The following is a 24068-nucleotide window of genomic DNA, read 5'->3' as shown; positions in this document are numbered from 1 at the left end:
TCAAGGACGTCTCTATACTTTGCTGGATTCATCTTTCCCTCAATCCTGACTCGTCTCCCAGTTCCTGCCGCTGATTGGTTTCCCCACAGCATGATGCTGCCACCACCATGCTTCACTCTAGGAATGGTATTGGCCAGGTGATGAGTGGTGCCTGGTTTCCTCCAGATGTGACGAGTCCTGGTGGTTCCAAACTTCTTACATTTACGGATGATGGAGGCCACTGTGCTCACTAGGACCTTCAATGCTGCAGACATTTTTCTGTACCCTTCCCCAGATCTGTGCCTCAATACAATACTGTCTCGGAGGTCTACAGACAATTCCTTGGACTTTATGGCTTGGTTTGTGCTCTGACATGCACTGTTAACTGTGGGACCTCATATAGACAGGTGTGTGCCTTTCCAAATCATGTCCAATCAACTGAATTTAACACAGGTGGACTCCAATCAAGTTGTAGAAACATCTCAAGGATGATCAGTGAAAACAGATGAGCTTCGTAGCTAATGTTATCTTAAGAAAATATCCACAATGAATAACAGTATAACATGAAGTTAGCTTTTTTGGACAAGTTGAATATCTACTTGCAGATCAACACCGGTGATACAACTGATTGATATAATGTGGGCTTGAATTAATTCTCTGTGTGATTTGTACTTTTTGCAGTGCAGGCCTGAATATGGCCCAGCTCATGGGTATAATTTCTAAAGTGGTCAATTGGAATTGACGAGGAGCACATGGATATTGTAGAAGTTAAACAAGGCAAGTTTGCAGTTTGGATTTCAATAATCATCCAAATGAATGTTAGATAATACCGGAATTGGTTTGCAACAGGAAAAGCTGTATGAGGAGACAGATGTCAGCCTGGCTTCACTGAAGAGCTGTTTATAGAGAATAAACAACAATAGCGGAGTAAAGATTATACTATCTGTTTTTAATTGCAATGAAGACCCCCCCCCCCCACCCCCCAACCCCCAACCCCCAAATAAAGGTGTTTTGTATGCCTTATAAGGAAAGTAAACAGTGAGCAAAATAGCTTGTTTTGGTCACCTCCGACTTTCATTATATGGAAAAAAACATTCTTTAAAATATAATCTTTTCTGTTCCACAGAATAAGTCATACAGGTTTGGAAGGACATGAGGTTGAGTAAATAGCTGTGCATAAGGTCTTACATAAGTTGGGACGGAAAGTTCACAGCAAGTGCTTAATTTGGTTGCACCACTTGTTCTTAAGGCACGACTTAACTACTAGGTCATAAGCTCTCCATAAAGTAGTCACATAATATGACGTTTACTTATACAATAAGCAGCCTTAAAATTTGTGCACAGAGGTGTTAAACAGCCGTGAACTTAAATTTGATCTTGTTACGGTTGATGTTCAAAGTAGATTTGATAAATAGTATATTTGCCCTGTGTAAATAACAATATATAGGAATGGTATCTCAAATAAATAAGGGTTGATAAATAAATACTAATACAACAGGCTGGAAAAATAGACATTTTTTAATTTGAATATCCATAAATATATTTTGAATGTATCTTGAAAACTGCACAGTTAGATCAGTTTAATGCTGAAGAGACGCTTAAAAGTACTTTTTTTTCTCTCTCTCATAAATGTAAACGAGTGTAAATGTCAACGTCATTATGTCGAAATGATTGATGCCTGTCACACAAAACATGAGCTCATTGATGTCATAAAATATCAGTCTGCTTTATTATTCCATCAGTTTCGCCTGGTCGGAGTCTTCCGTAAATATTTTGTTTACACGTAGGGTTACGTCCTACCTAAGTTTAATGGTGCAGTGTTCAAATATTTAGAATAATAGCCTAGTAGTAGCATAAATGGGCACTAAGTCACAATGTACTAAGTTGTAACTTGCGTATAGCTGATGCAACCGGCCCTGATCTTTATATCGTACTTTTTTTTTGCAGTACAAGCTTGCCCAGAGTTTTCCTAAGCCATTTGGAGTGTGATGCAGCACATGTTTCCTTGGCAATGAAGTGGAGCCTGATGTTAGTGCAGCTTTCTGCAATTCACTTTGAGTATGAAGATGTGTTTATTGTATGGGTCTAGGTTGAACAGGTGTGCCTCAAGTTCCTTGAATGCAGAACCATCATGGAGTTCCAGAACATTTGTGGGGACAGAAATGGGCCTTGAGTGTGTGCTGTTGAATAAATCTCTCAGCTGTCTTGCAGACTTTCAGGACGCTGTCTGATGTCTGAGAATTCCACCTTGGGACTTCATGTCGATCAGTGTGTTCATCTTGGGAAGAGCTCTCAACATGGAGTGCTGATAAACAGGTAGCGCACAGAATCATCTTCATAGTTGTTTTAACTGCAAAGCCTGCTATGCAGCCCACCACAGCCTCTTTGAACATGGACAAGCTGGGAAGACATACAGTGGTGTTTTTCTCTGTGTCTTCTGTTTCAGGCTGAATGTCACTTAGCCTGAAATTCCAGCATATCAGAAGATGTTGCCTTCAGTGTCACTGTGCTATCCAGTGGAGAACAGTTTCCACTAGCTCTGATGGCATGTCTTGCTAGCATTTTTTGAAAGCTGACTTAAATTGCCTTGCTGTGTGATTGTTGTTAAATCCATTAGCAGATTTGTCCCCACATATCTTCAAATTTGTATTGTATTGTTCAGTTTAATAGTACATTTTTGGTTCAGCCACCAAATCAGACAGAAGGAAATTACAATGACAGTCGGGACTGCTGAGAGGATTATTGGTGCCCCCCTGCCCACTCTCCAAGACCTGTACATTTCCAGAGTGAGGAAACGTGCAGTTAGAATTACTATGTACCCCACACAACCTGCCCACTCCCTCTTTGAAATGTTGCCCTCTGGCCGGCGCTACAAAGCATTGAACGCCAGGTCATCAAGGGTCAAAAACAGTTTTTACCCTCAAGCCATTTTCCTCATGAACAATTAAACTGCCTCAGGACTCTCCAATAGTGCAATTATATAAATACATATCTCATGTACATATGTAAATTCACATATTTAATTCAATAACTGTACATTCCCCTACCTTGCACATACATTACCACTTGCACATACGCCATTCTGTTATGTCCTATTATTTGTATGTCTATTTATACTCTTACCTTGTTTTATATTATGTGTCTCACAGTAATAATCTGTGTGCACTTGTTTCTCCTATCACCAAAATGTTTTTTAAAAATGAATCGTGTATGCGAAAACACTTGGCACTAAAGCTCAATCTGATTCTGGTAAACTTTAAATCTTGAAGTTAATAAAAAGTGTATGTCCATCATGTTATTTGTTAACTAAAACTACTACAGTAAAACTATGGCAACTTCACATTAGCCATCTACGGAAGACCTGTACCGCAATGTAAAAAAAAAGAAAATTGTAAAAAAAAAAAAAATATGCTATTATTTCGAGATTAAAGTCGAAATGTTTCGAGATTAAAGTCGAAGCTTTTCGAGATTAAAGTCGAAATGTTTCGAGAATAAAGTCGAAGCTTTTCGAGATTAAAGTCGAAATGTTTCGAGAATAAAGTCGTAACATATATTCTTAGTGAAGTCAAACTGCTTCTGACATGGATCTAAACATAATAGTAGCTTTTTACTTTTATCTGGGCTTTCAACAAAAGGAAATTCTACAGGTGCTAATCTACCAACATGGCATTAACATTTGTCTTAGGACGTTACAAAACATACTGCGCCGGAATAGACTTTACAGGCGAAAACACTTTTCAGACTGGATGGAGGTAACCAGCTTTATATCTGAGGAAATCACGGGATCCGGCCAAATGATTGGATACAGAATGATGCACTTAAAATGTATCCAGAATGGATTTACGGTGAAGAGGGAAACAGTGCGGTTACTATTGAGTGTTCTCGACCCAGATGGCGTCAAGTCAAGCTATATTAAGATCCCTTATGGGCAATTTGGGTGCAGCACAGATAAACAGACACAAACTGACACATACAATACATCATAATAGCAATAGCAATACACATTAAGGATTTCAAATACAATAAATACATAAAATATAGAATAAAAAATATAAAAACCCTTAATAAATACCTTTAAGACTTATTTAGTAGTCTAATTGCACTCGGAACAAAGGAGAATTTCTATCGATTATTTTTAATCTTTGGTAATCGATAACGACGACCTGAGGGCAGCATGGAGAACTCTGGGTATAAGAAGTGTTCACTGTCTAAAATCACAGAGTGTGCTCGACTCAAAACATTTCTGTTGAACAGACCTGTCAAGCATCTTTGCTCTTTGCCTATGATCTTCCCACTGTTTCTGACTAATTTATTTAGTGCATTTTTGTATTTCACACTAAGATTTCCAAACCAGCAGCTAATGGAAAAGGACAGCACTGGCTCTATATAAGACTTATAGAACAGTTCCATCAGTGTCTTGTCTATATTAAATGATCTCAATTTTCTAAGACAATAAAGGCGCTGCTGTCCCTTTTTACACAGGGCCTCTGTGGTCAAGTCAAACCGCAATCTTGCGTATAGACGAGCACGAAGACTCCGCCGGAGGAGGTACCACAATCCTGGTCCAAACTTTATGTGGCACGTTGACTCGTATGACAAGCTTAAACCGTACGGCCTCTGCATTAATGGATGTGTTGATGGATTCTCACGTAATGTGATGTGGTTGAAAGTGTATTTCACCAATAATGACCCGAAAGTCATTGCAACATATTTCATTGAGACAGTAAAGAATAGAGATGGTTGTCCTAGAAGAATCCGTGCCGATCGTGGGACTGAAAACGTTGCTATGGAGCAGATGCAAATCTTTCTTCGAAGAAATGCTACTGATGAATTTGCTTTTAACCGGAGTTTCTTATACGGTTCAAGCAATCATAATCAAAGAATCGAAAACTTTTGGAGCATACTTCGGAAAGAGAATATTCAGAATATATGTTACGACTTTATTCTCGAAACATTTCGACTTTAATCTCGAAAAGCTTCGACTTTAATCTCGAAACATTTCGACTTTAATCTCGAAATAATAGCATTTTTTTTTTTTTTACAATTTACAAAGGTCTTCCGTAGCCATCACTGTCACACAAAAAAGAAAAAAATATGTTCAACAAAACGCTTCATTCACTGCTTAGAGCGTAAATGTACATTTACACTTCAAGCAGTGAATGAAGCGTTATATATATATATATATATATATATATATATATATATATATTTTTTTGTTTTTTTTTTTTTTGCAGTATATATATATTTTTTATTGTTGTTGTTTATAAAACCCCATATATGCAGCAACAACAAAAAAAAAAAAAAAAAGAATATGTTAATTTTTCTGATACATGGAAGTATTATAATTATTACAGGTGTGTCTTTTGGAGGGCATCATTCTGCTTAGTCACTGACTGACTGACTGACATGAAAGTAGTAAACGAGTCACTGAGCGCTGTCCTCTTTCACACATAGTCGCTACACGCACAGCTACATAGTTACAATATAACAGTGCTCTTTAGCACTGTAACAAAATACATGTTTATACAATGTATTGTAGCATTAGAAGCCAGACAGATAAAAGCCAGGGGAGACAGAACAACATAAAAGGCAAACACGTTAGGAAAAGTTACCCTCTTTCATACAATTGCCCGGTCAGTCAACTGGAGCAGTGAAAGACTCGTCAGTCATTCTGAGGCAGAAAAAGCCAAACGCTACCGCTCAAGATCAGCCGCTAAACTTGTAAATTATCTGGACGTGGACAGAAACTGTTAAACTTTACAGCAGTTTTTCTTCTACCAACCCTGGAAATCTACAACCTGGCTAATAAGCAGTGAATTTAGAAATCGTCTGGCTACAGTTAGCGGGTCAGTTAGCATGAGTAAGAGGCTGATAAGGGTCCTTTCTTCGCTTCTATATCCAGCAGCAGACTGCTGTGAATCCCATGCCAACATCACTGACATGGGATTTTACCTCCTGGAAATAAGTAGACGTTAGCCTTTTTACTGAATTACACCACAAAGATTTATACGTGTCTGTTGGACTCACCGTTGTGCTGTGTCAAGTTTTTTGGTTGAGAATGGTGTTCTCTCTCTGTTCAGTCTGTCCTCTAGATGGGCGCAGCTGAACGTGAGCGGGCAAGCAGTGTTGTAAATATACAGTACAGTGATAAAGGCGGTAGGTTGGCCTCATGCGGCTTTCTGTTCAATGAGAGGAAACAGCGACACTTACTGGCTGCATTACAAAACTACAGATGCAGAAATCATTACCTTTAGTCAGAATAACAACATAATCTAATGTCTTGTTTTGATCTTAAGCAACCAAGTCAAGTCAAGACAGAATCCTCATCTGTGGTTCGAGAGAAATCCACATTATATTCAGTGATAAATCAAAGCATGCCATGACAACGATCAATCACACTGAAAAGTGTAGGACATTGCCACTTAGGTAGTCATCACTAGGACTGTCAAATGTATTGGTGTAGATTTGTAGTCTGTATGCGTATATTTATTGGTATTTTTAACAGTATAAACTGGGGCTGTAGTGACTCATTTAGGTCTCAGTCTTAGTCTTGTGGCCTTGAACTTGGACTAGATGTGTAGGGTCATAGTCTTAATTATCTTACACATTGCTAATGTCCCTGACCTTTTTGGCAGCTTTTTAAAAAAAAAAGCTTAAGCAATTAACACATTTCAGAGGTGTGTGCGTGTGTAGGTCAGGTTTTGCCTAAATTTTAGGAGTAGCCAATGGTTCCGGTGAGAAAAGTGGCCTAATAAATACTAAATAAATGCCTTAATGAAAATGTATATATGCAAAAAAGGTTTCTGTAAGATGTAGGTTTAGAAGTAGTGTTAAAAACAAACGAGCTTTTGTGAGTGTGTTATTGTTAGGAATGAGGCAGCGAGGAGAGAGGATCTAAATGCAGGCTTCTTTATTATTAACAAAATACAAACACAAAGGAAAAACCCTCAATGGGGAAACAAACATAAACTAAGAACTCGGGCAAGGAAACACAGATCAGGCTTGACAACATTCAACGAACGACAAGGAGTGAACAAAAAGCAGGGCTTAAATAACCAGGGAGTGATGACTGAATTAGACACAGGTGAGAACAATGAACAAAATGGCAGTGGTGAATTCTGGGAAGTGTAGTACATTTAACAATGACAAGTGAAACCCAGGGCAGACAACAAGGGAATCGTGACAGTTATAATCACAATGTCAAAATTTGTTTCCCACTTATAATTGCTTTTAAACAATTACGTGGTATGAGCTTACGATCTGTTGTGTGTAATATTTTAGTCCAAGCTCCGCTATTGTTGTTTAGTCCATGTCAAATGATAATAAAGCAATTTGGCACTTATTTAGATTAACAATTGTAAAAATTTGGATTTTATTTCTTAATCTATGAGTGAATGAGTGAGTGAGTGAGTGAGTTATAAAAGATTATGATGCCCAACTTATTACTTTTAATTAGTCATTAATGTCATGTGTAATTTATTTTATTTAATTTGTAAATAGGTAGACAAAATCATGTGCACTAAAATATTCTTCATCTAAAACAATAATGAAAATAATGATAACTATTCAACAATACAACAACCATTGCAACAGTGTTAATAACATTAATAATAAATAATATTAGAGTACGATTGTAATCTGTTTCATCTTTTATTAATGATGTGGACATTGATGTTAGTATTACAGTGAGAGAAATATGGAGGATACAGTGTATGACAGTTTTATGAGTTGTGTATGCTCAGAAAAAAACTGTCTATATTATGTGAGGAAGTTCAAAATATGTGTAAATACCAGAAAAATATTATTTCAGACTAATGGCTTAATTGAATAGACTGAAATAATACTTTCTTGCCTAGAGTGGGTGACATACATTTCACGAAAACATTGATAGTTGTTCTACTATTAGAAAGTCACATTTAAACCATTATATATTAAATAATATAAAATATCCAATTGTAAAATAACTAGAAAAATAAAGCCAGAGAGTTTTAAAATAAAGAGAAAAAAGATATTAAAAAAAAGAACTCATAAATATGAGATTAAAAACTTACAGCTTTTTTGTTCACATATGCAGAGATTGTTTGGTTTCAATAACAAATGCCAGAAAATTAAGTTTGTTATTAGTGAATTTACATTTGTGTGGAACTTTGAACTTAGCAATATAGATAGATGGATGGATAATACTGCAAAAAAAAAATAATAATAGTACTGGCCAGTAGGTACTACCCATGAGCAAACTTTTAAGAGTGGGGTCAAGAATCTATCAAGAGAAGGAAGTCTCTTAATACAATATAATATAATATAATATAGCTCAATTAAACTCATATTCAATTGCCTGTACTACCCTTACCTTTTCTGCACATTTATTTTTCCCTTGCCCATCTGTATATCTGTATATAGTATGCTGTATCAGTAGATGCATTATTCTGTCGATGTCCTATTGTGTATTTCCATATATATATATATATATATATATATATATATATATATATATATATATATATATATATATGTATATTTTTTAAAAAAAATTGTTATAATCTTTTTTTTTTTTTTTTTTTTACTTATTTCTATTATCCTTTTCTCAATTTTTATATTCGCTCTGTGCACTGAAAGCTTCTCTCACCAAGACAAAATTATTTTGTGTTGTAAGCATTTGTGGCAATAAAGCCCTTTCTGATAATATAATATAATGTATTTTTTTGGTGATCTGATCACATGTTTTCAGCGTTAAATACAGGTCTAAACAAGGTCTAAAACGTTTCGTGATCGAATCACAAAAAACGCATATGTGATGGCTTCATATTATAGGTGTAAATGATAATCCGTCCTTAAGTGCCTCCCCTCACCTGTCAATCAACCACTGCACTAAAACAAGAGTTTAAACTTTGTCGGTTACAAGCGGCTTTAAATGAAAACTGTTATGCCAAATGGACTGCGACTGGCTGAAGAGGGCTGCAAAGGCGCAATATGCAGAAAACAACAGCCACAAGTTAAATCACAACAATGGTATCTTAAATTGTGCTTCTTTAGCTCAGATCTTGCTTAAAAAAACGCTATTTTTCAGAACCATGCGCGTTCTCGAGTTGACTGACAAACGGAGTGTATCTAAAATATGCTTGGCTCTTTTACCTGTAAGACGGTACTTCGTTTTCTACATCCGCCATATTGGGCATTCCGATTTCTCCCAATTATTTTAATACAAGTGGACCGTGTGGGCTAAAATCTCTTTGGTTCTGCGTCGTCCTACCCGCGGCCGTTAGTTGAACTGCAGCCGATGCAAATCGCACAAATCGCCAGCAGCGAGAGGGGCTACGTCATTGCCTAAAGTGTCATAGAGGGGGCGGGGCATCTCGATCGGGGATGAGCTTTAAACATGAGAGCGTAACCTCTGGGTTGTGTTCCCTATCAAAACAGTTTTGATCTCAAAAAGCTCTTCCAGCAGCTGGTGTGTATGAGGAGCAAAAGCGCAAAGCGATTTACCTCGATCAGGTAGTGAAGGAGGTGAAAGTAGGAGTGGAAGAGGGGGGGCAGTGGCTGGATTTGCTGAAAGAAAACAATATGGCCGCGGTGGAGCTGGAATGGATCCCAGAGACCCTGTACAACACTGCTATCTCAGCCGTGGTCGATAACTACAGCCGAGCGCGACGGGACATCCGCTCTCTGCCTGAAAATATACAGTTTGATGTGTACTATAAGGTAAGAGAGACAGATAACGAGTCCAATACGGAACAAACGTTAAAAGCATCTGACACACTTCACTAGCTGGTCGGCTAACAAAACTGCAACAGCCTACTAGTAGATCGCTCTAGCTAGGAGAGTTTAACCGTTAGATTTTACAGGACGGGTTAATGACAGCTTCTTGGCAGGGTTTCTGGGTTAGGGTTGCATTAATTTTTCTTTGTGACATACTGGTTTAATATTGATTTGAGTGGAAAATATGTTCCAGTTATCCCTTAGCCCATAGCTTATCTAATGCTGCAAGGCGGAATGAGGTGTAGTTCACTGTGTCAGTAGTCCTAGTTAACCATAAAGCTTTTTAACATTTCCCTATTTCACTCTTGGCCTTTTATTGTGTGTGTGTGCTAGCTCAGTATAATGAGATTAATGTAATGACATGCGAGTATTTAACCATAACCATATTCCCAACGAATTTATGAGTTTGATAAAACCGTTGACATCTGTGGATAATATTCATTGGCCTTCAAACTTTGACTCGTTTGCTAACAACTAATACTGCTGTAAAAAGAAGCTAACAGACACTCTCAAACACAATGAAAGACATTTACGTATGGAAACACCCTATTACTTATAATAGCTCACATTAATCTTTATTTGATGTGAGATAGGTGGCTTTTTTAGGGGTTTGAATCACATTGTTATGCTGGTAGGCTATCAAACATGGCTTTGTTTATGTTTTCTGAGGCTAGTTGGTTTATCCACACAGCAACCAGTTTAACTTGTCCTGTTCTTTTTAATTTGGTGCACCTTTTTGGTTTGTTAGGTACCTAATGTGATTAGACCAATCCCACCGTTTTATAAGCAGATTGCAAATACTATCAAGTTTGTTGTGTGCAGTGACAAATGATGATGAGTAATGATGACAGATTTGTAGTGTCTTTTTTTTTCTACATCCCCAACTGAAATTTCAGAGTGTGCCCTATTTGTTATGTTACTTCTAGATGTAGCTGAGCTAATTTGCCTCAGAGCTGGTGGGACAATGATTTCACAAGTCAAGTTTAGCCATACCCCAAATAGATGAATGAAGAATATTTATTGACACAAATGGGGTCTCTTTTTGTGAACTTGTTCTAGAGATTTTATCTAGCACAAATCTTATCTTCACTTGATTGTTCATCTCATTTTGGGATGATCTATTCTTGGCTGTGATTGTTTTTAATGGAAGACTGGGATTAAGTTACTCTCCTGCAAAAATGGTTTAAGCATTTAATCAGTACATTATGTTTAATTTTCACAGTTCTGTAAAGTCAGGCCAGGAGTCGCATCTATATTTTTGGTGTCTGATACCAGATGTGGCATATAACAAACAAAATGTTTAGTTTAGGGTTGGCACACATATTGGTCTTGCACAAGTCTCCTCGACTGTACATTCTTTCTCCATAACAGCTACTTTTCCTGGTTTTCTGAGTTATAGCAGTCCCAAGGGAAAGGCTGAGTTGTCTTTGTTGTGTCACATGTAAAACAGGGGTCAGCAGTATCAAATTTCTTCATGTATTCCAGCTTTACCAGCAAGGCCGGCTCTGCCAGCTGGGTGGGGAGTTCTGTGAGCTGGAGGTCTTCGCCAAAGTTCTCAGGGCCTCTGACAAAAGGTATTTGACATGTTAATCCACCATTAGTCTGTCCATCAAAGTTACTTGGAACAGAATGCCATACATTAATGGTGTTAATATGGCCTAGCTGTACAGTATGAGATTGAGTGTGTATATATTTTGGGCTCATGATTCAAATCTCACATGATGCTGTGTGGCCCAGGCCTTCATTGGCATCTTATCCAGACTTTGTTGTGTACAGTAATATTTAGTGATAGACAAACAGGTCGATATTTGTTCATTTTTAGATTGGCCAATAACAGTGTCCGCTTGGCCGAGTAAGCGTCACTTCCAAAGTCTACTGATTGCATTGTCAATGGATAATGAACAAATTTCAGTTTTCAAAACTTTTTTTAGTGAATTGAGTAAATATTGTATAAAATAAGTGTTCATTTCACAGCAATTCTTTGTACATCTCATTTGTTGTCAGCCCTGTTTTTGGGAAAATATGTATATTCCATTTTAATTCTCGCTGGGACCAGTTAATTTATACTTGGTCATTAATAATGTACTTATTTACAATATTATCACATTATTGTATTTCAACCTAGATTCTGGCATGAAAATAGCCATTGAAGCTTACATGGCATTAAAAACAAATAAGAAATTGTATTTGCAATCGTCCACCCTGCTCTTTAATATTGGTATCTGCATTCGACCACTGAAAAACTCATATCGATAAATCACTAGTAATATTACCCCTTCTCTTTCATAAAGTAAAAGTTATTTTACCGTCACCCAAATAACAGTAATGATATGTCGCAATTAATGAGAGAAACAGTGATATTGACCTCAATGGAAGACCCGTCATGAAGACTTGAAGGAATATTTCACCCTAAAATAAAAATACTCTCATCATTTACTCACCCTCTTGCCGTCCCAAATGAGAATGGCTTTCTTTCTTCTGCAGAACATAAATTAAGATTTTTAGAAGAATATTTCAGCTCTGTTGTTCAATACAGTGCAAGTGAATATCCAAAAAGCACATCCAGTAAAAGCAGCATAAAAGTAATCCATAAAACTCCAGTGGTTAAATCCATGTCTTTGGAAGCGATATGACAAACATATGAGAAACAGATCAATATTTATTTCATTTTTCCTATATATTCTCCTCCCTTTCCTGTAGTTGGCAATATGCATGAAGGATGCAAATCGGCAAAAACTCTTAGGAGAGAAGAGCACTCGGGGAGGCTGTTTGAAAGTGAAGCTTAAATTTTGATCGGTTTCTCAACCACACCTGTCATATTGCTTCTGAAGTTATGGATTTAACCACTTGAGTCATGGATTACTTGTATGCTGCATTTATGTGCTTTTTGAGCTTTAAAGTTTTGGGCCCTGTTGACTTAACATATATGTACAGAGCTCAGATATTCTAAAAATCTTTGTTTGTGTTAGCAGAAGAAAGAACGTCATGCATATCTGGGAATGGCATGAGGGTGAGTAAATGATTAGACTATAAATTTTTGGGTGAACTTTCCCTTTAAAATTTATATTCCTTCCATAGGCACCTCCTGCACCACTGCTTCCAGGCTCTGATGGATCACGGCGTGAAAGTCGCATCAGTCCTGGCCAACTCCTTCAGCCGTAGATGTTCATACATTGCAGAGTCTGATGCGCATGTAAAAGAGAAAGCTATACAGTTCGGCTTTGTTTTAGGTATGCTAGCGTGGCTCCCTTTTCTTGGATGACCCCTTCAACTTGTAAATCTGGCTAAAGGAATAATCCTTTTCTGCTATCCTCAGGTGGCTTCTTATCAGATGCAGGCTGGTATGGAGATGCAGAGAAAGTCTTCCTGTCGTGCCTCCAGCTGTGCACACTACACGATGAGGTTCTACACTGGTATCGTGCGGTGGAGTGCTGTGTGAGGTGAGGTTGTCCTCTCAGCTCTTGTTTTTCAAGCCAAAACGAAAGTAAATGGTAACCTAGTCAAATAAACTGTGGGGTATTGTGGAGCCACACTCATATTCACACACTTATACTTGTGTGCCAGGTTGCTTCATGTGCGTAATGGCAACTGCAAATATCACCTGGGAGAAGAAACTTTCAAGCTGGCCCAGTCTTACATGGACAAACTAGCCAAACACGGCCATCAGGCAAATAAGGCTGCTCTGTATGGAGAACTGTGTGCCCTGCTGTTTGCCAAAAGCCACTATGATGAGGTAAATGTCTGGCAATAGATGCAGGGTCAGGGGTGTGTTTGGAGAACAGCCCTTCAGTTGCCAAACTGTGTACCTTGTGTGTTTCAGGCATATAGGTGGTGTATAGAGGCTATGAGGGAGATCACAGTTGGCTTACCCGTGAAAGTAGTAGTTGATGTTCTGAGACAAGCCTCTAAGGTCAGTGACTGCATTGTTGTTCATCAGAGGACTGCGTCTTAGTAAATATATGCCCATGTGAACTTACATTTTTCGATTTTAAAAGGGATAGTACACCCAAAAATGAATATTCTCCTATCATTTACTCACCCTCATGCCATCCCAGATGGACCTTCTTTCTTCTGCAGAACACAATATTTAGAAAAAAATCTTAGCTTTGTTAGGCCTTTCAATGTAAGTGAAATTCCAAAAAGTACAGCATAGCAAGGCAGCATAAAAGTAATCCATAAGACTCCAGTGGTTTAGTTAATATCTTCAGAAGTGTGAGTAAGAAACAGATCAATATTTAAGCCCTTTTTTATTACAAATCTACACTTTCTACAGCCTTTCTTTTCCCTTTCATGAGAGGACTGAGTTCTTCTGTTTTTTTTGCTGATACACATTCTTCTTGCATATCGCCACCTACTTGTCAGAAGAGAATGGAAAAAGGGAGGGATGAAGGAAAATAATAAATAAATGATAGTTGCACAACAGCCCAGTAGGTGCCGATATGTACAAAGAATGCAAATCAGCCATAAACAGAAGCAGAACCCTATGAACATGCATAGGATGGCTATTTAAAAGTATATTTATTGTGCAAAAGACTTAAATATTTATGTTTCTCACCTTCACCTATCCTATCACTTCTGAAACATGGATTTAACCACTGGAGTCATATGGATTACATTAATGATGCCTTTGTGTACTTTTTGGAGCTTCAAAGTTCTGGCCGACATTTCAATGTTTTTAGTGTGTGTGCGTGCGCGTGTTGAATATAAAACATTCTTGTTCATCCCTGCAGGCTTGTGTTGTTAAGCGGGAGTTTAGGAAAGCTGAACAACTGATAAAGCATGCAGTGTTTTTAGCACGGTAAGATATCTTTCAGGAGTTGTATATTTCTTTTAAAAGCATGGGATGAGGGGTATTGAAATATGTTCAACTTGACAATGATGAAATGCTTATGTATTATCACATTGTATTTTTAGGGAGCATTTTGGGCACAAGCACCCGAAATACTCAGATACACTACTAGATTATGGATTTTACCTCTTAAATGTGGATAATATCTGTCAATCAGTGGCTATTTACCAGGTGAGCCAAGAGCTATTTAAACTTGGGGTACTTTGCCAACATTTTCTCATTCACTGGAAGATGATTGGTAATTTATATGATATTTTGTGATCTACCCTCAGACTGCACTCGATATTCGGCAGTCAGTGTTCGGGGGAAAGAATATCCATGTTGCCACGGCACATGAGGACCTGGCCTACTCTTCCTACGTCCATCAGTACAGTTCTGGTAAATTTGACAATGCACTGTAAGTATCTTAATCCCATCCCAAGTGTTTATTAGATATTCAGAGAAAGAATCATGAGCCTTAAAAGTGCACTCAATAACTGTTTGTGTTGCACTGGCCAATATGGCAGTCTGCTTATAATGACACTTATCGATGTGGATGCAGCAACATGCAAAAGCAATCATTTTTGGCTAGTGATGCCATTGTATAAATGCGCTGTTCAGTCACATTAAATGTTTTCCACAAGCGTGGAAATATGTGTTCAGGTGGTCATGTGATCTCAGCAAATTTGATTAGGCAATTGATATGACTTCTCATGTGAGTCAACCTGATTTTAAACATTAAGTATTATTCATATCTTTAGGGGTAAAACTTTTGTAGTGTGCTTTTGAGTGCACTTTTAAACTTATGTTTTATCCCACTTTGAATGGAGGTGATTTATCCATATTTCAGTAAATGTGTATAAGTTGTCAATACATAATAGGTCAGAGGCAAAATAGCAGTGCTGTTTCTATTAAGGAATGAAAGTCCTAGAAAAAAAGAGTTCCTTTTTTTAGGCTCACTAATGAAAATATGAATCATTTAATTGGTGCTATGAGTCACCTCTTGAAAAGTGAGATGCCACATTGGTGAAATCATGATTGCATCTAATCTGGTATGAACTTTAAATTATTTATTTGTCCCCTGAGTGTTTGATTTTTAAGAATGCAAGTCCAGAAAACAGATGCCTTGTAGTTGTCCTAACCTTTAGCACGGTTAAGTTGTTCTTTTAGATGTGTTTTTCCTCTCATTTTTATTTTTTATATGGAAGTGATTATTGAATAATGTTTACCAATTTCATGATTTGAATTTTGCTGGTAGATTCCATGCAGAACGTGCCATAGACATCATAACTCACATACTCCCTGAAGACCATCTGCTGCTGGCCTCATCCAAGAGGGTGAAAGGTGAGACTAGCACTTCCAAAAGCTTTTATAACTAATTCACAGCTGCATTTCTGGAATGACAACATTAAGATGGCCCTTGACAGTTCAAAGTACTATTTTACTATTATCTTTTCACTCTTGACGTAGGGCTGTCACGATTATGAAATTTGACTGACGATTAATTGTCGAACAAATAGTTGTTTTTGATGATTAATTGTCTGTTTTAGGGCTGTGATTATTGATTGTCTTGTTAAGGGCTTACACAATTAACTGTCATATAAATTGACATATTTTTTTTAGGTGCTTTTTTTTCTGCATGTGTGCTTCATACACCTTAAGTATTTATTACTTAACATATACATATTACCTTACGTATTTAACTTTAAATATATAAATCAAAAAATGAAATCAGAATAAACTATGATTTCCTTTTAAGGCTGTAAAAACTTATGAATGACTTGGAAAAATAATATTTTAAATATAAAATCTTTCTAAATACTTGGTCAACTTCAGTTTTACATGTACACTTGTTTTTGAACTCATCATAATGTTTCATCAAATTATCACTCCACAGAAATAGACAAAGTGTGCATCTCCTCTGTCACTGCTTGTCATTAACACCAGGTACATTTGCCATCACACGATCATTTAAAGTGAAAGCAGAGTGCTTTGCATTCACTATCAAAGTTTCTACTTGTTTGTTTACATTTTCGCGGGTAGCTGACAGGAGCTTGTTGACGTCTGCAGTGCGTCTCAGTGACGCTTGGACTCTGTTCAACTGAATGACACACACATTTGGAAATTTGAATGCCCAATAATCGCAGTTGTCTCAAATAAACACGGTTAGATCAAATAACCGCAATCAGACGGTTATTTAATAATCATGACAGGCCTAATCTTGAGGTGATTTGTTCAGGAGTTATAAGTTCATTTGTATTTTGATGTTCCATCTTTAGCCCTGATCCTGGAGGAGATTGCCATTGACTGCCATAATAAAGAAACGGAGGAACGTCTCCTGCAGGAGGCCCATGATCTGCACCTCTCCTCCCTCCAGTTGGCCAAAAAAGCCTTCGGAGAGTTTAACGTTCAGACGGCTAAACACTACGGCAACCTGGGTCGCCTCTACCAATCCATGCGCAAATTCAAGGTTCTAATTAATTCTATACCTTCCTTAATAAAACATGTTTAAATGTTAAGATTTCTGCGACAATGGTTCTAAACTGATCTCAGGTTCACAACTGGATCGCAGGTCTGTTCTGATGGGCTCGCAGACAGCAGGGGGAAAAAAAAGTTTCATTTAGATATATTTTAATTTCTTTTTCTAAAGTGACGAATGAGGAATGCAGTAAAAGCGATTCATTCTTAGGAGGCAATTTTATGCCTGCAATATAAGATTAGGGAGGAGGGTAAACAACAGTGTTGAAAAATGGAGTGAGATTTATGTACATGAAACATAAGTTCTCGTTGTCAACGTGTTGGATCCAGAAGAAATGGGCAGGAGTAAAGACCTGAGCGACTTTGACAAGGGCCATATTGGTATGGCCAGATGACTGGGTCAGAGCATCTTTGAAACCGCAGCAAGGCTTGTGGGGTGCTCCCGGTAAGCAGTGGTGAGCACCTACTGACAGTGTTGCTGTCGCTGTTCCCCCACTGATCGCAGTCTTCTAGAAGGCACATAGACTTGAAGAACTGTGTGTAGAAATGGGTGAGCAGAACTAGTGGCTGTTCTGTATGCAAGCATCAGTGCCTTGAACTTAACGCAAGCTTCCATTGGCAGCCAGTGCATTTTCATGATAGAGCATCGCAGTAGTCCAGTCTAGATATGACAAGAGCTTGAATAAGATGTTATGCATGCATGATCTGATAGGATGGGTCTAATCTTCCTAATGTTTTACAGTGCAAATATGCATGATCAGGCTCTCTTTGTGATGTGGTCCGTAACCCCACGATTTTCATGGATGGTGTAATCGTTGATGAGTCTAGCTGAGTGGTGCAGTTATGTTGTATAGCTGGGCTTGTTGGAACAATTAGAAGTTGTTGAACACAAATAATAAAAACACAACAAAATTCATAATTGTGCATTGTTTGTATAACAAAATAAACAGGCTTATCAACTTTTAAAAGGAGGGGAAAATGGTTCCCCTATCTAAAGTCCCAACTATGTGTGCATCCCAACTTTCTGGTGTTTTAGGGCAAATCAATTTGTCGCTTAATAGAAGCTAGCCAAATTAGGTAGATGCTAACCTGGTCAGGTTGTGCGACATGCCCTCATCCTTTTAAACCCTGAACAGAACTATGCAAGGTCAAAGGAAATACAACCCTGACTACATTAAATATGGGTTCACTTACAGTAGGATAGACATTGTTTTATCCAAAATTAATTCATTTAAATGTTTGGTTTTAAGGACAATTTTGTTTGCGTTTGTATAAAATGAAGCAAAACCAGTTTAGAACCACTGTCCTTTAATAAAAAGAAAGCACTACTGGTGGATCATTGTGTAAGCCTATGTGCTTTTTATATTGTGCAAGCCAAACTCAAGACAGTGCTTTTAAGGTTGCTGTTGTGCTAACTTTCCATTTCATGGTGTGATTTGTAATGCAGGAGGCAGAGGAGATGCACATCAAGGCCATTCAGATCAAGGAGCAGCTGTTGGGGCAGGAGGACTATGAGGTGGCACTGTCAGTGGGACACTTGGCCTCACTCTACAACTATGACATGAATCAGTATGATGATGCCGAGCGCCTCTACTTGCGCTCCATTGCCATTGGTAAGGGCTACAATTTTTCTTTTTGTTGTTATTGTTGTTGCATTGTGGACAATTTATAGAATGCTTGTGTTTTACCCGGACATTGGTGTATAAGTCAATCACTTGTTTGGTTTTCCATATATAAGGTCATGGAAAACCTGGAAATATAAGGGAATAATACAATTGTGATTTTGTGGCCTGGAAAAATCTTAATAAATTATGGTCATTTCTTTATTAAATATAATTTGTTTTTCTACTTATGCTCAGCTCTAAAATATTTCATTTGCTTGAAAATGCTTTTTGTGAGTAGCCTAAAAGGATTTTTAAATATCCTTGTCATGGAAATTGATCAAAAGGTGTGGGTACCATGCAAACATAAAATAACTCTCTTATTCATTTTTTTTTAATGTTTGTATATTTTTTCCCTCAGGCAAGAAGCTGTTTGGGGAGGGTTACAGTGGACTGGAATATGACTACAGAGGCCTCATAAAACTGTACAACTCCGTTGGAAACTACGAGAAGGTCTTTGAGTACCACAACATTCTGTCCAACTGGAACCGTTTAAGGGACAGGCAGTTTGCCGTAGCTGACGCGCTGGAGGACGTCAACACGAGCCCCCAGGCCACAGAGCAGGTGGTGCAGTCTTTCCTGTTGTCCCAGAGCCACGGAGCAGGACGCTCCTGCTTGGGCTAATGGCCGGAATGCCCACTGCTCAGCTCACATAGATGGTCACACACACCCACCCTCATTATTACACACATTCACACAGATTTATTTACATGTAGTCAAGAAGGGCAGGGAGTGCTGTTATCAAGAGCTTTTCAAGCTCGGACTTGACTGTCAGTTTGCTCGTACCAGCATCTCCCCTCGCCTTGCTCATTTACATTATAATGGGAGAAAAATCATTCCACATTTCCACTAACACGATGGATAAGCAACCATTTGTCGAATTTGATTCTCTAATGGCTGAAGACTTAAGAAAAACTAAGCAGTCCAACATAGAGCTTTGCTCACGGAAATGCCCTTTGATTTTGTGTCACGTGTTTTTGATTATTGGAATTTTATTTACATTTATTTTGTATCTAATGGAGAGGCGCTCCACACTACAGGAATAGTTTGTTGATTACTGCATCATCTATTTGTGGTGAACATTGCTTTTTGCAGCACCCACTGAATGAGATTTGATGGGAAAAGCACCATCACTCCTATAAATGAGTGTGAACATCCGTAAACATACATGTCCCCATTAACACAAGGATTAGAGGTTGACTTCATGTAATGCAAAGCTTTGCATTGAGGATTACCTGTGTGCTCTCTGGAAAATGAGTCATGTTACATTATGGACCATTATTTTGTTGTTTTGTTTTGTTTCCATTTTTTTATTAATGAATTCATGTTATCTATGGACCAGTGGGTTTACAATTGTTCTAGATACCTTGTTTTAATCTCTCTCTCTCTTCTGGTTTTGTATTCCCTTAGTACTGACATAGCTTATTTTAAACTGCCAATAATTTATATGCAAGGTATTCTACGATTTGTAGGTGTAACATTGCAAATGGATGAGCCAAAACGACTTCTGTTAATAATAAGTGAGACTACAGCTAACGTCTTTTGCCATAACAAGTAAATGGAGTGGGCGACAGGTTTGTGAAGCTGGCTTTCTTGCAGAGTGGAACCTTTTTAACACAACACATTCACATAAACACAATAAGCTGGAGTGGTGGTAGCAACAGGATCAGGTTTCCTAGGTCGTCATTATCCTTTCAGAGCTCAGCCCTTGGTGGCGGTGATTAACACCCCTGGCCTGCTGCCAGCTGACTGGACACACAGAGGAAAGGGCTGAGCACAGCACCTGTCTTTGTGAAGAGGTACCACTGCAGGGGAACCAGTGGGAATAGTTTGCAAGGGGAGCAAATCAATGCACATTTGTAGTGCTGGTGCTTCTGATATTACGATGAGGCTGAAATAGATATTTGCTAAATGCACCTGTACCACTGTTCTCCAAATCCAAATATCTATAAAATCATCACAGACTCATAGAAAAGCTTTGCTCCGACTCAAATTTAAAAGATAAACATTTCAAATTAAGCCCCGGGAGTCACAGCTAGGCCTCTAGAGTGTGTTTCGTGGTCATGCCATCAAAATAACAAATGCTTAATTGCATAATATGACCACTCATTAAATTGGCATTCCATTATGTCACCTCATAGAACTCTCATTGTTTTTGAATCTAAAGAAACAAAGCATTAACACAGGCTAGGAACCATTGAGACCTATAATTTAGTATGTGCTGTTAAATGTCTTTTTGCCGCTTTGTGCACGCAATGCCCCCAACCATGGCAGCAGCTGAAGACCCAGCCTTAGACTTAAAGGGCTCTCAGCTGGTGAGGATCTACTTTGTTAGCCTTGTCAAGAAGCTTGCTCCACCTGTGGCATTTCGAATACTGCAACGTTTCAGCTAGCCCCATTTTAACTAATATACAGAGCAACAGATCACCCATGTGAGGGACATTGTAATGTAGTCACCTTCACTCCCAAGAAATCCCTTCATTGGCACATATAGAGGTTTAATCTCAAATAATCCGATTTCTCTTGTGTTCTCAATACCATATAGGAGAAATGAGGAATCAGAATGGAGTTATAGGAAGGAGAAGAATTTGCCTTGGTCAAAGAGATGAAGATGGAGTAACGGAATATTGTAACAAATAAACTGTGATCTTGAAAACTTTGTAAGTGCGTTTCAGTTGAATGTTTGCCGTAAATGGACTGAATTAGTAGACTTCTCAAATCAGAGGGTTTAGGTGAACCTCTAAACTATGAACGTCAGCTGTGAAAATAAAGCACAGAGAAGCGGAGTGGATCATGATTGAATTTACAACGTAGCTCTGATTGCTTTCGTCTGTATGTTGATTTAATGGGATAGTTCACCCAAAAATTACAATTCTTAAATCATTTACTCACCCTTATGACATACCAGATGACTTACTTTCTTCTGCAGAACTCAAATTAAGATATTTATAAGAATATTTCAGCTCTTTTGGTCCATACCATGCAAGTGAATGGGTGGCAAAATTTTGCAAAAAATCACATAAATTATCATAAAAGTAATCCATAAGACTCCAGTGGTTAAATCTAATGTCTTCAGAAGCGATATGATAGTTGTAGGTGAGAAACAGATCAATATTGAAGTCCCTTTTTACTATAAATTCTCCACCCTGCTCAGTCAGTCTCCACTTTAACATTCTTCTTGTGTTTTTGGTGATTCACGTTCTTCATGCATATTGCCCCCTACTGGGCAAGGAGAAACATTTCTAGCAAAAAAGGACAAGGAATTGATCTGTTCTCAACCACACCTACCATACCACACCTACCATATCACTTCTAAATATGGAATGAAACACTGAAGTCATATGGATTACTTTTATGTGCTTTTTGGAGCATCGAAATGTTGGTATTAATTCACTTGCATTGTATGAACCTACAAAGCTGGGATATTAATCTAAACATTTTAATTTGTGTTCTGCAGAAAAAAAGAACATACACATCTAGGATGGCATAAGGGTGAGTAAATGAGATAATTTAAATTTTTGGGTGAACTATCCCTTTTAAGGGCTCATTTGTCAACCTCAATTGGCATTTCATGGTTGGAAACATAAATTGGTGATAGACATTGAGGAGCTATCAAAATTTTGAGACTGTTATTGATCAGAATGGGCTGCAATCCCCTGGAACAAAGTGCTTTTTGGTCAAACGTTCTCTTTGCATGTTTAAGTAATTATGTGTACATAGATATAGATGCATAGCTACAAGTGTTTAATGTCTCGGTGAGCTTCATTGTGATGTACACACAAAAAATACACGTGTTGTTGCTCAGAGCAGTTAATACTGTAAATACCCCAGGGATTGATATTCATTAAAAAAAAACTTTGCTATTACAAAGTGTTGAATTGATCATGGAAATTAATGAAGAGTATCCTCTGACAAAAAAGGCAATCAATCAATGCGCTAAATAAATAACAGAACATGTCGGCTTTGTTATACACAGGACATGCAGTGCTGTGCAAAAGTTTTAGGCACTTGGAAAAAGTTTTGCATAGTGAGGATGTCTTCATAAATAATTTTAATTTGTCAATTAATGTCATACAAAGTCCAGTAAACAAAAACAAAAAAACTAAATCAATGTTTGGTGTGACCACTTTTACCTTCAAAACAGCACCATTTCTCCTAGGTCACATCTGGACACAGTTTTTCTTGGTTGTTGGCAGATAGGATGTCCCAAGCTTATTGGAGAATTTGCCACAGTTGCTTCTGTCTCTTATTGTAATCCCAGATGGACTCAATATTCAGTGGTGGGCTTTGCAAGGGCCATGACATCTGTTGCAGGGCTCCCTGTTCTTCTATTCTATTTGCAAAATAAATGTTTGGAAGACAAAAATGTATATTACCTATTGACACACTAAAGCTGAAAATATAAATAACTATCTTAAGACAAAAGTTTTTATGAAACATCTTATGTCTTTTACACAGTACTGTACTAAAGCTGTTGAACTTCATCTCTCACTGAAACCCTGAGCTGTCCTTCAAAGCCTGACCTCAGAGAGTTGGAGAATTAAATTACGGGTTGAAAAAGGGATTACTAACTATGGAGATGCTCACTGTATGAAACGGCGTTCATCATAGTGAATACTGAGTGATAAAGAGGGGCCTTTTTTAACAATGCTGATTATCTTAATGAAATCCTCACATTCATTTGTTTGCAATGTGTGTATGCAGTCATGCATAGTTTGCGATTTAGCCAAAGTGCTGTTTCAGATTACTCATTCTACTATTGCATCGGAGTGGTATTCTGAGCATCAGATAGGAGGATGAGGATCCTAAGTGGATTTGAGCTCATGATTTTGTTTTAAATAGCTGTTTGAGTCTGAATATCCATTCAAGACACTCTAGAAGTGTTTTTGATTAAGTCCAATGAAAAAGCAAAGGAAAGTAATTGTGTTGTTAAATTGAAACTGACTGTTACCCTAGAAATGTCAGTAACCTGTGCCACAGCGAGTCTCTGCTTGGATACTCTTCATGTAGGGTTTATTCATTGGCTGTATGTAACTCACACTTCAGTAGAGTCTGCTGTACTTTGTACATCTGTAATCACCAAATCATTATTAAACTCATTTGTATCCACGATTGTGAAGATATGTAACCACTTCAAACACAAAAAACAATGTAGAGCTGTCTAATAGACTACAATGAGCAATATTGCTTTTGAAGTATTAAATGCTTTATTTCTTGCCTTTAAGTTGATAATTCTCCACCTGTTCTTGAATTCAGTATGATGTTAAAAGTCCATGACTTGAATGAATGCAACAGAAGATCCTACAGCAACCACAGTATTGTGTGGATTAGTGGCTGAACCCAAAAAAAGAAGAATAAAAGACTAT

The 24068-nt window shown here is 37.8% G+C and overlaps 2 protein-coding genes across 2 annotated transcripts in view; one reads left to right on the top strand and one right to left on the bottom strand.

Annotated features, from left to right (window-relative positions):
• LOC127631765 (unconventional myosin-XVIIIa-like) overlaps positions 1–6070 on the bottom strand; it is a 161964-nt gene extending 155894 nt beyond the window's left edge. Inside the window, exon 1 of the mRNA XM_052110072.1 lies at positions 6007–6070. The gene's annotated coding sequence lies outside the window, so the exon portion shown is untranslated. The remainder of the gene's footprint in view (positions 1–6006) is intronic.
• A 3257-nt stretch (positions 6071–9327) lies between these two features.
• On the top strand, positions 9328–24068 carry LOC127631897 (amyloid protein-binding protein 2). The gene is made up of 13 exons (XM_052110293.1): positions 9328–9678; positions 11221–11309; positions 12814–12965; positions 13052–13175; positions 13300–13468; positions 13556–13645; positions 14466–14533; positions 14650–14755; positions 14857–14981; positions 15822–15907; positions 16843–17033; positions 18489–18654; positions 19064–24068. The coding sequence occupies exons 1-13, from the start codon at positions 9541–9543 to the stop codon at positions 19324–19326; spliced, it is 1767 nt and encodes a 588-aa protein (XP_051966253.1). The 5' UTR covers positions 9328–9540; the 3' UTR covers positions 19327–24068.

This window comes from Xyrauchen texanus, chromosome 38, assembly GCF_025860055.1.
Source record: "Xyrauchen texanus isolate HMW12.3.18 chromosome 38, RBS_HiC_50CHRs, whole genome shotgun sequence".
NCBI lineage: Eukaryota > Metazoa > Chordata > Actinopteri > Cypriniformes > Catostomidae > Xyrauchen > Xyrauchen texanus.
This window is presented reverse-complemented; position numbering and strand designations above follow the sequence as displayed.

Bases quoted from the DNA above. Each gene is read 5' to 3' on its own strand.
- LOC127631897 (XM_052110293.1), top strand. From the start codon at position 9,541: ATGGCCGCGGTGGAGCTGGAATGGATCCCAGAGACCCTGTACAACACT. The intron at 11,310-12,813 runs GTATTTGACATG...TTCCTTCCATAG, and splicing joins CTCAGGGCCTCTGACAAAAG to GCACCTCCTGCACCACTGCT. The intron at 13,469-13,555 runs GTAAATGTCTGG...TGTGTGTTTCAG, and splicing joins CCAAAAGCCACTATGATGAG to GCATATAGGTGGTGTATAGA.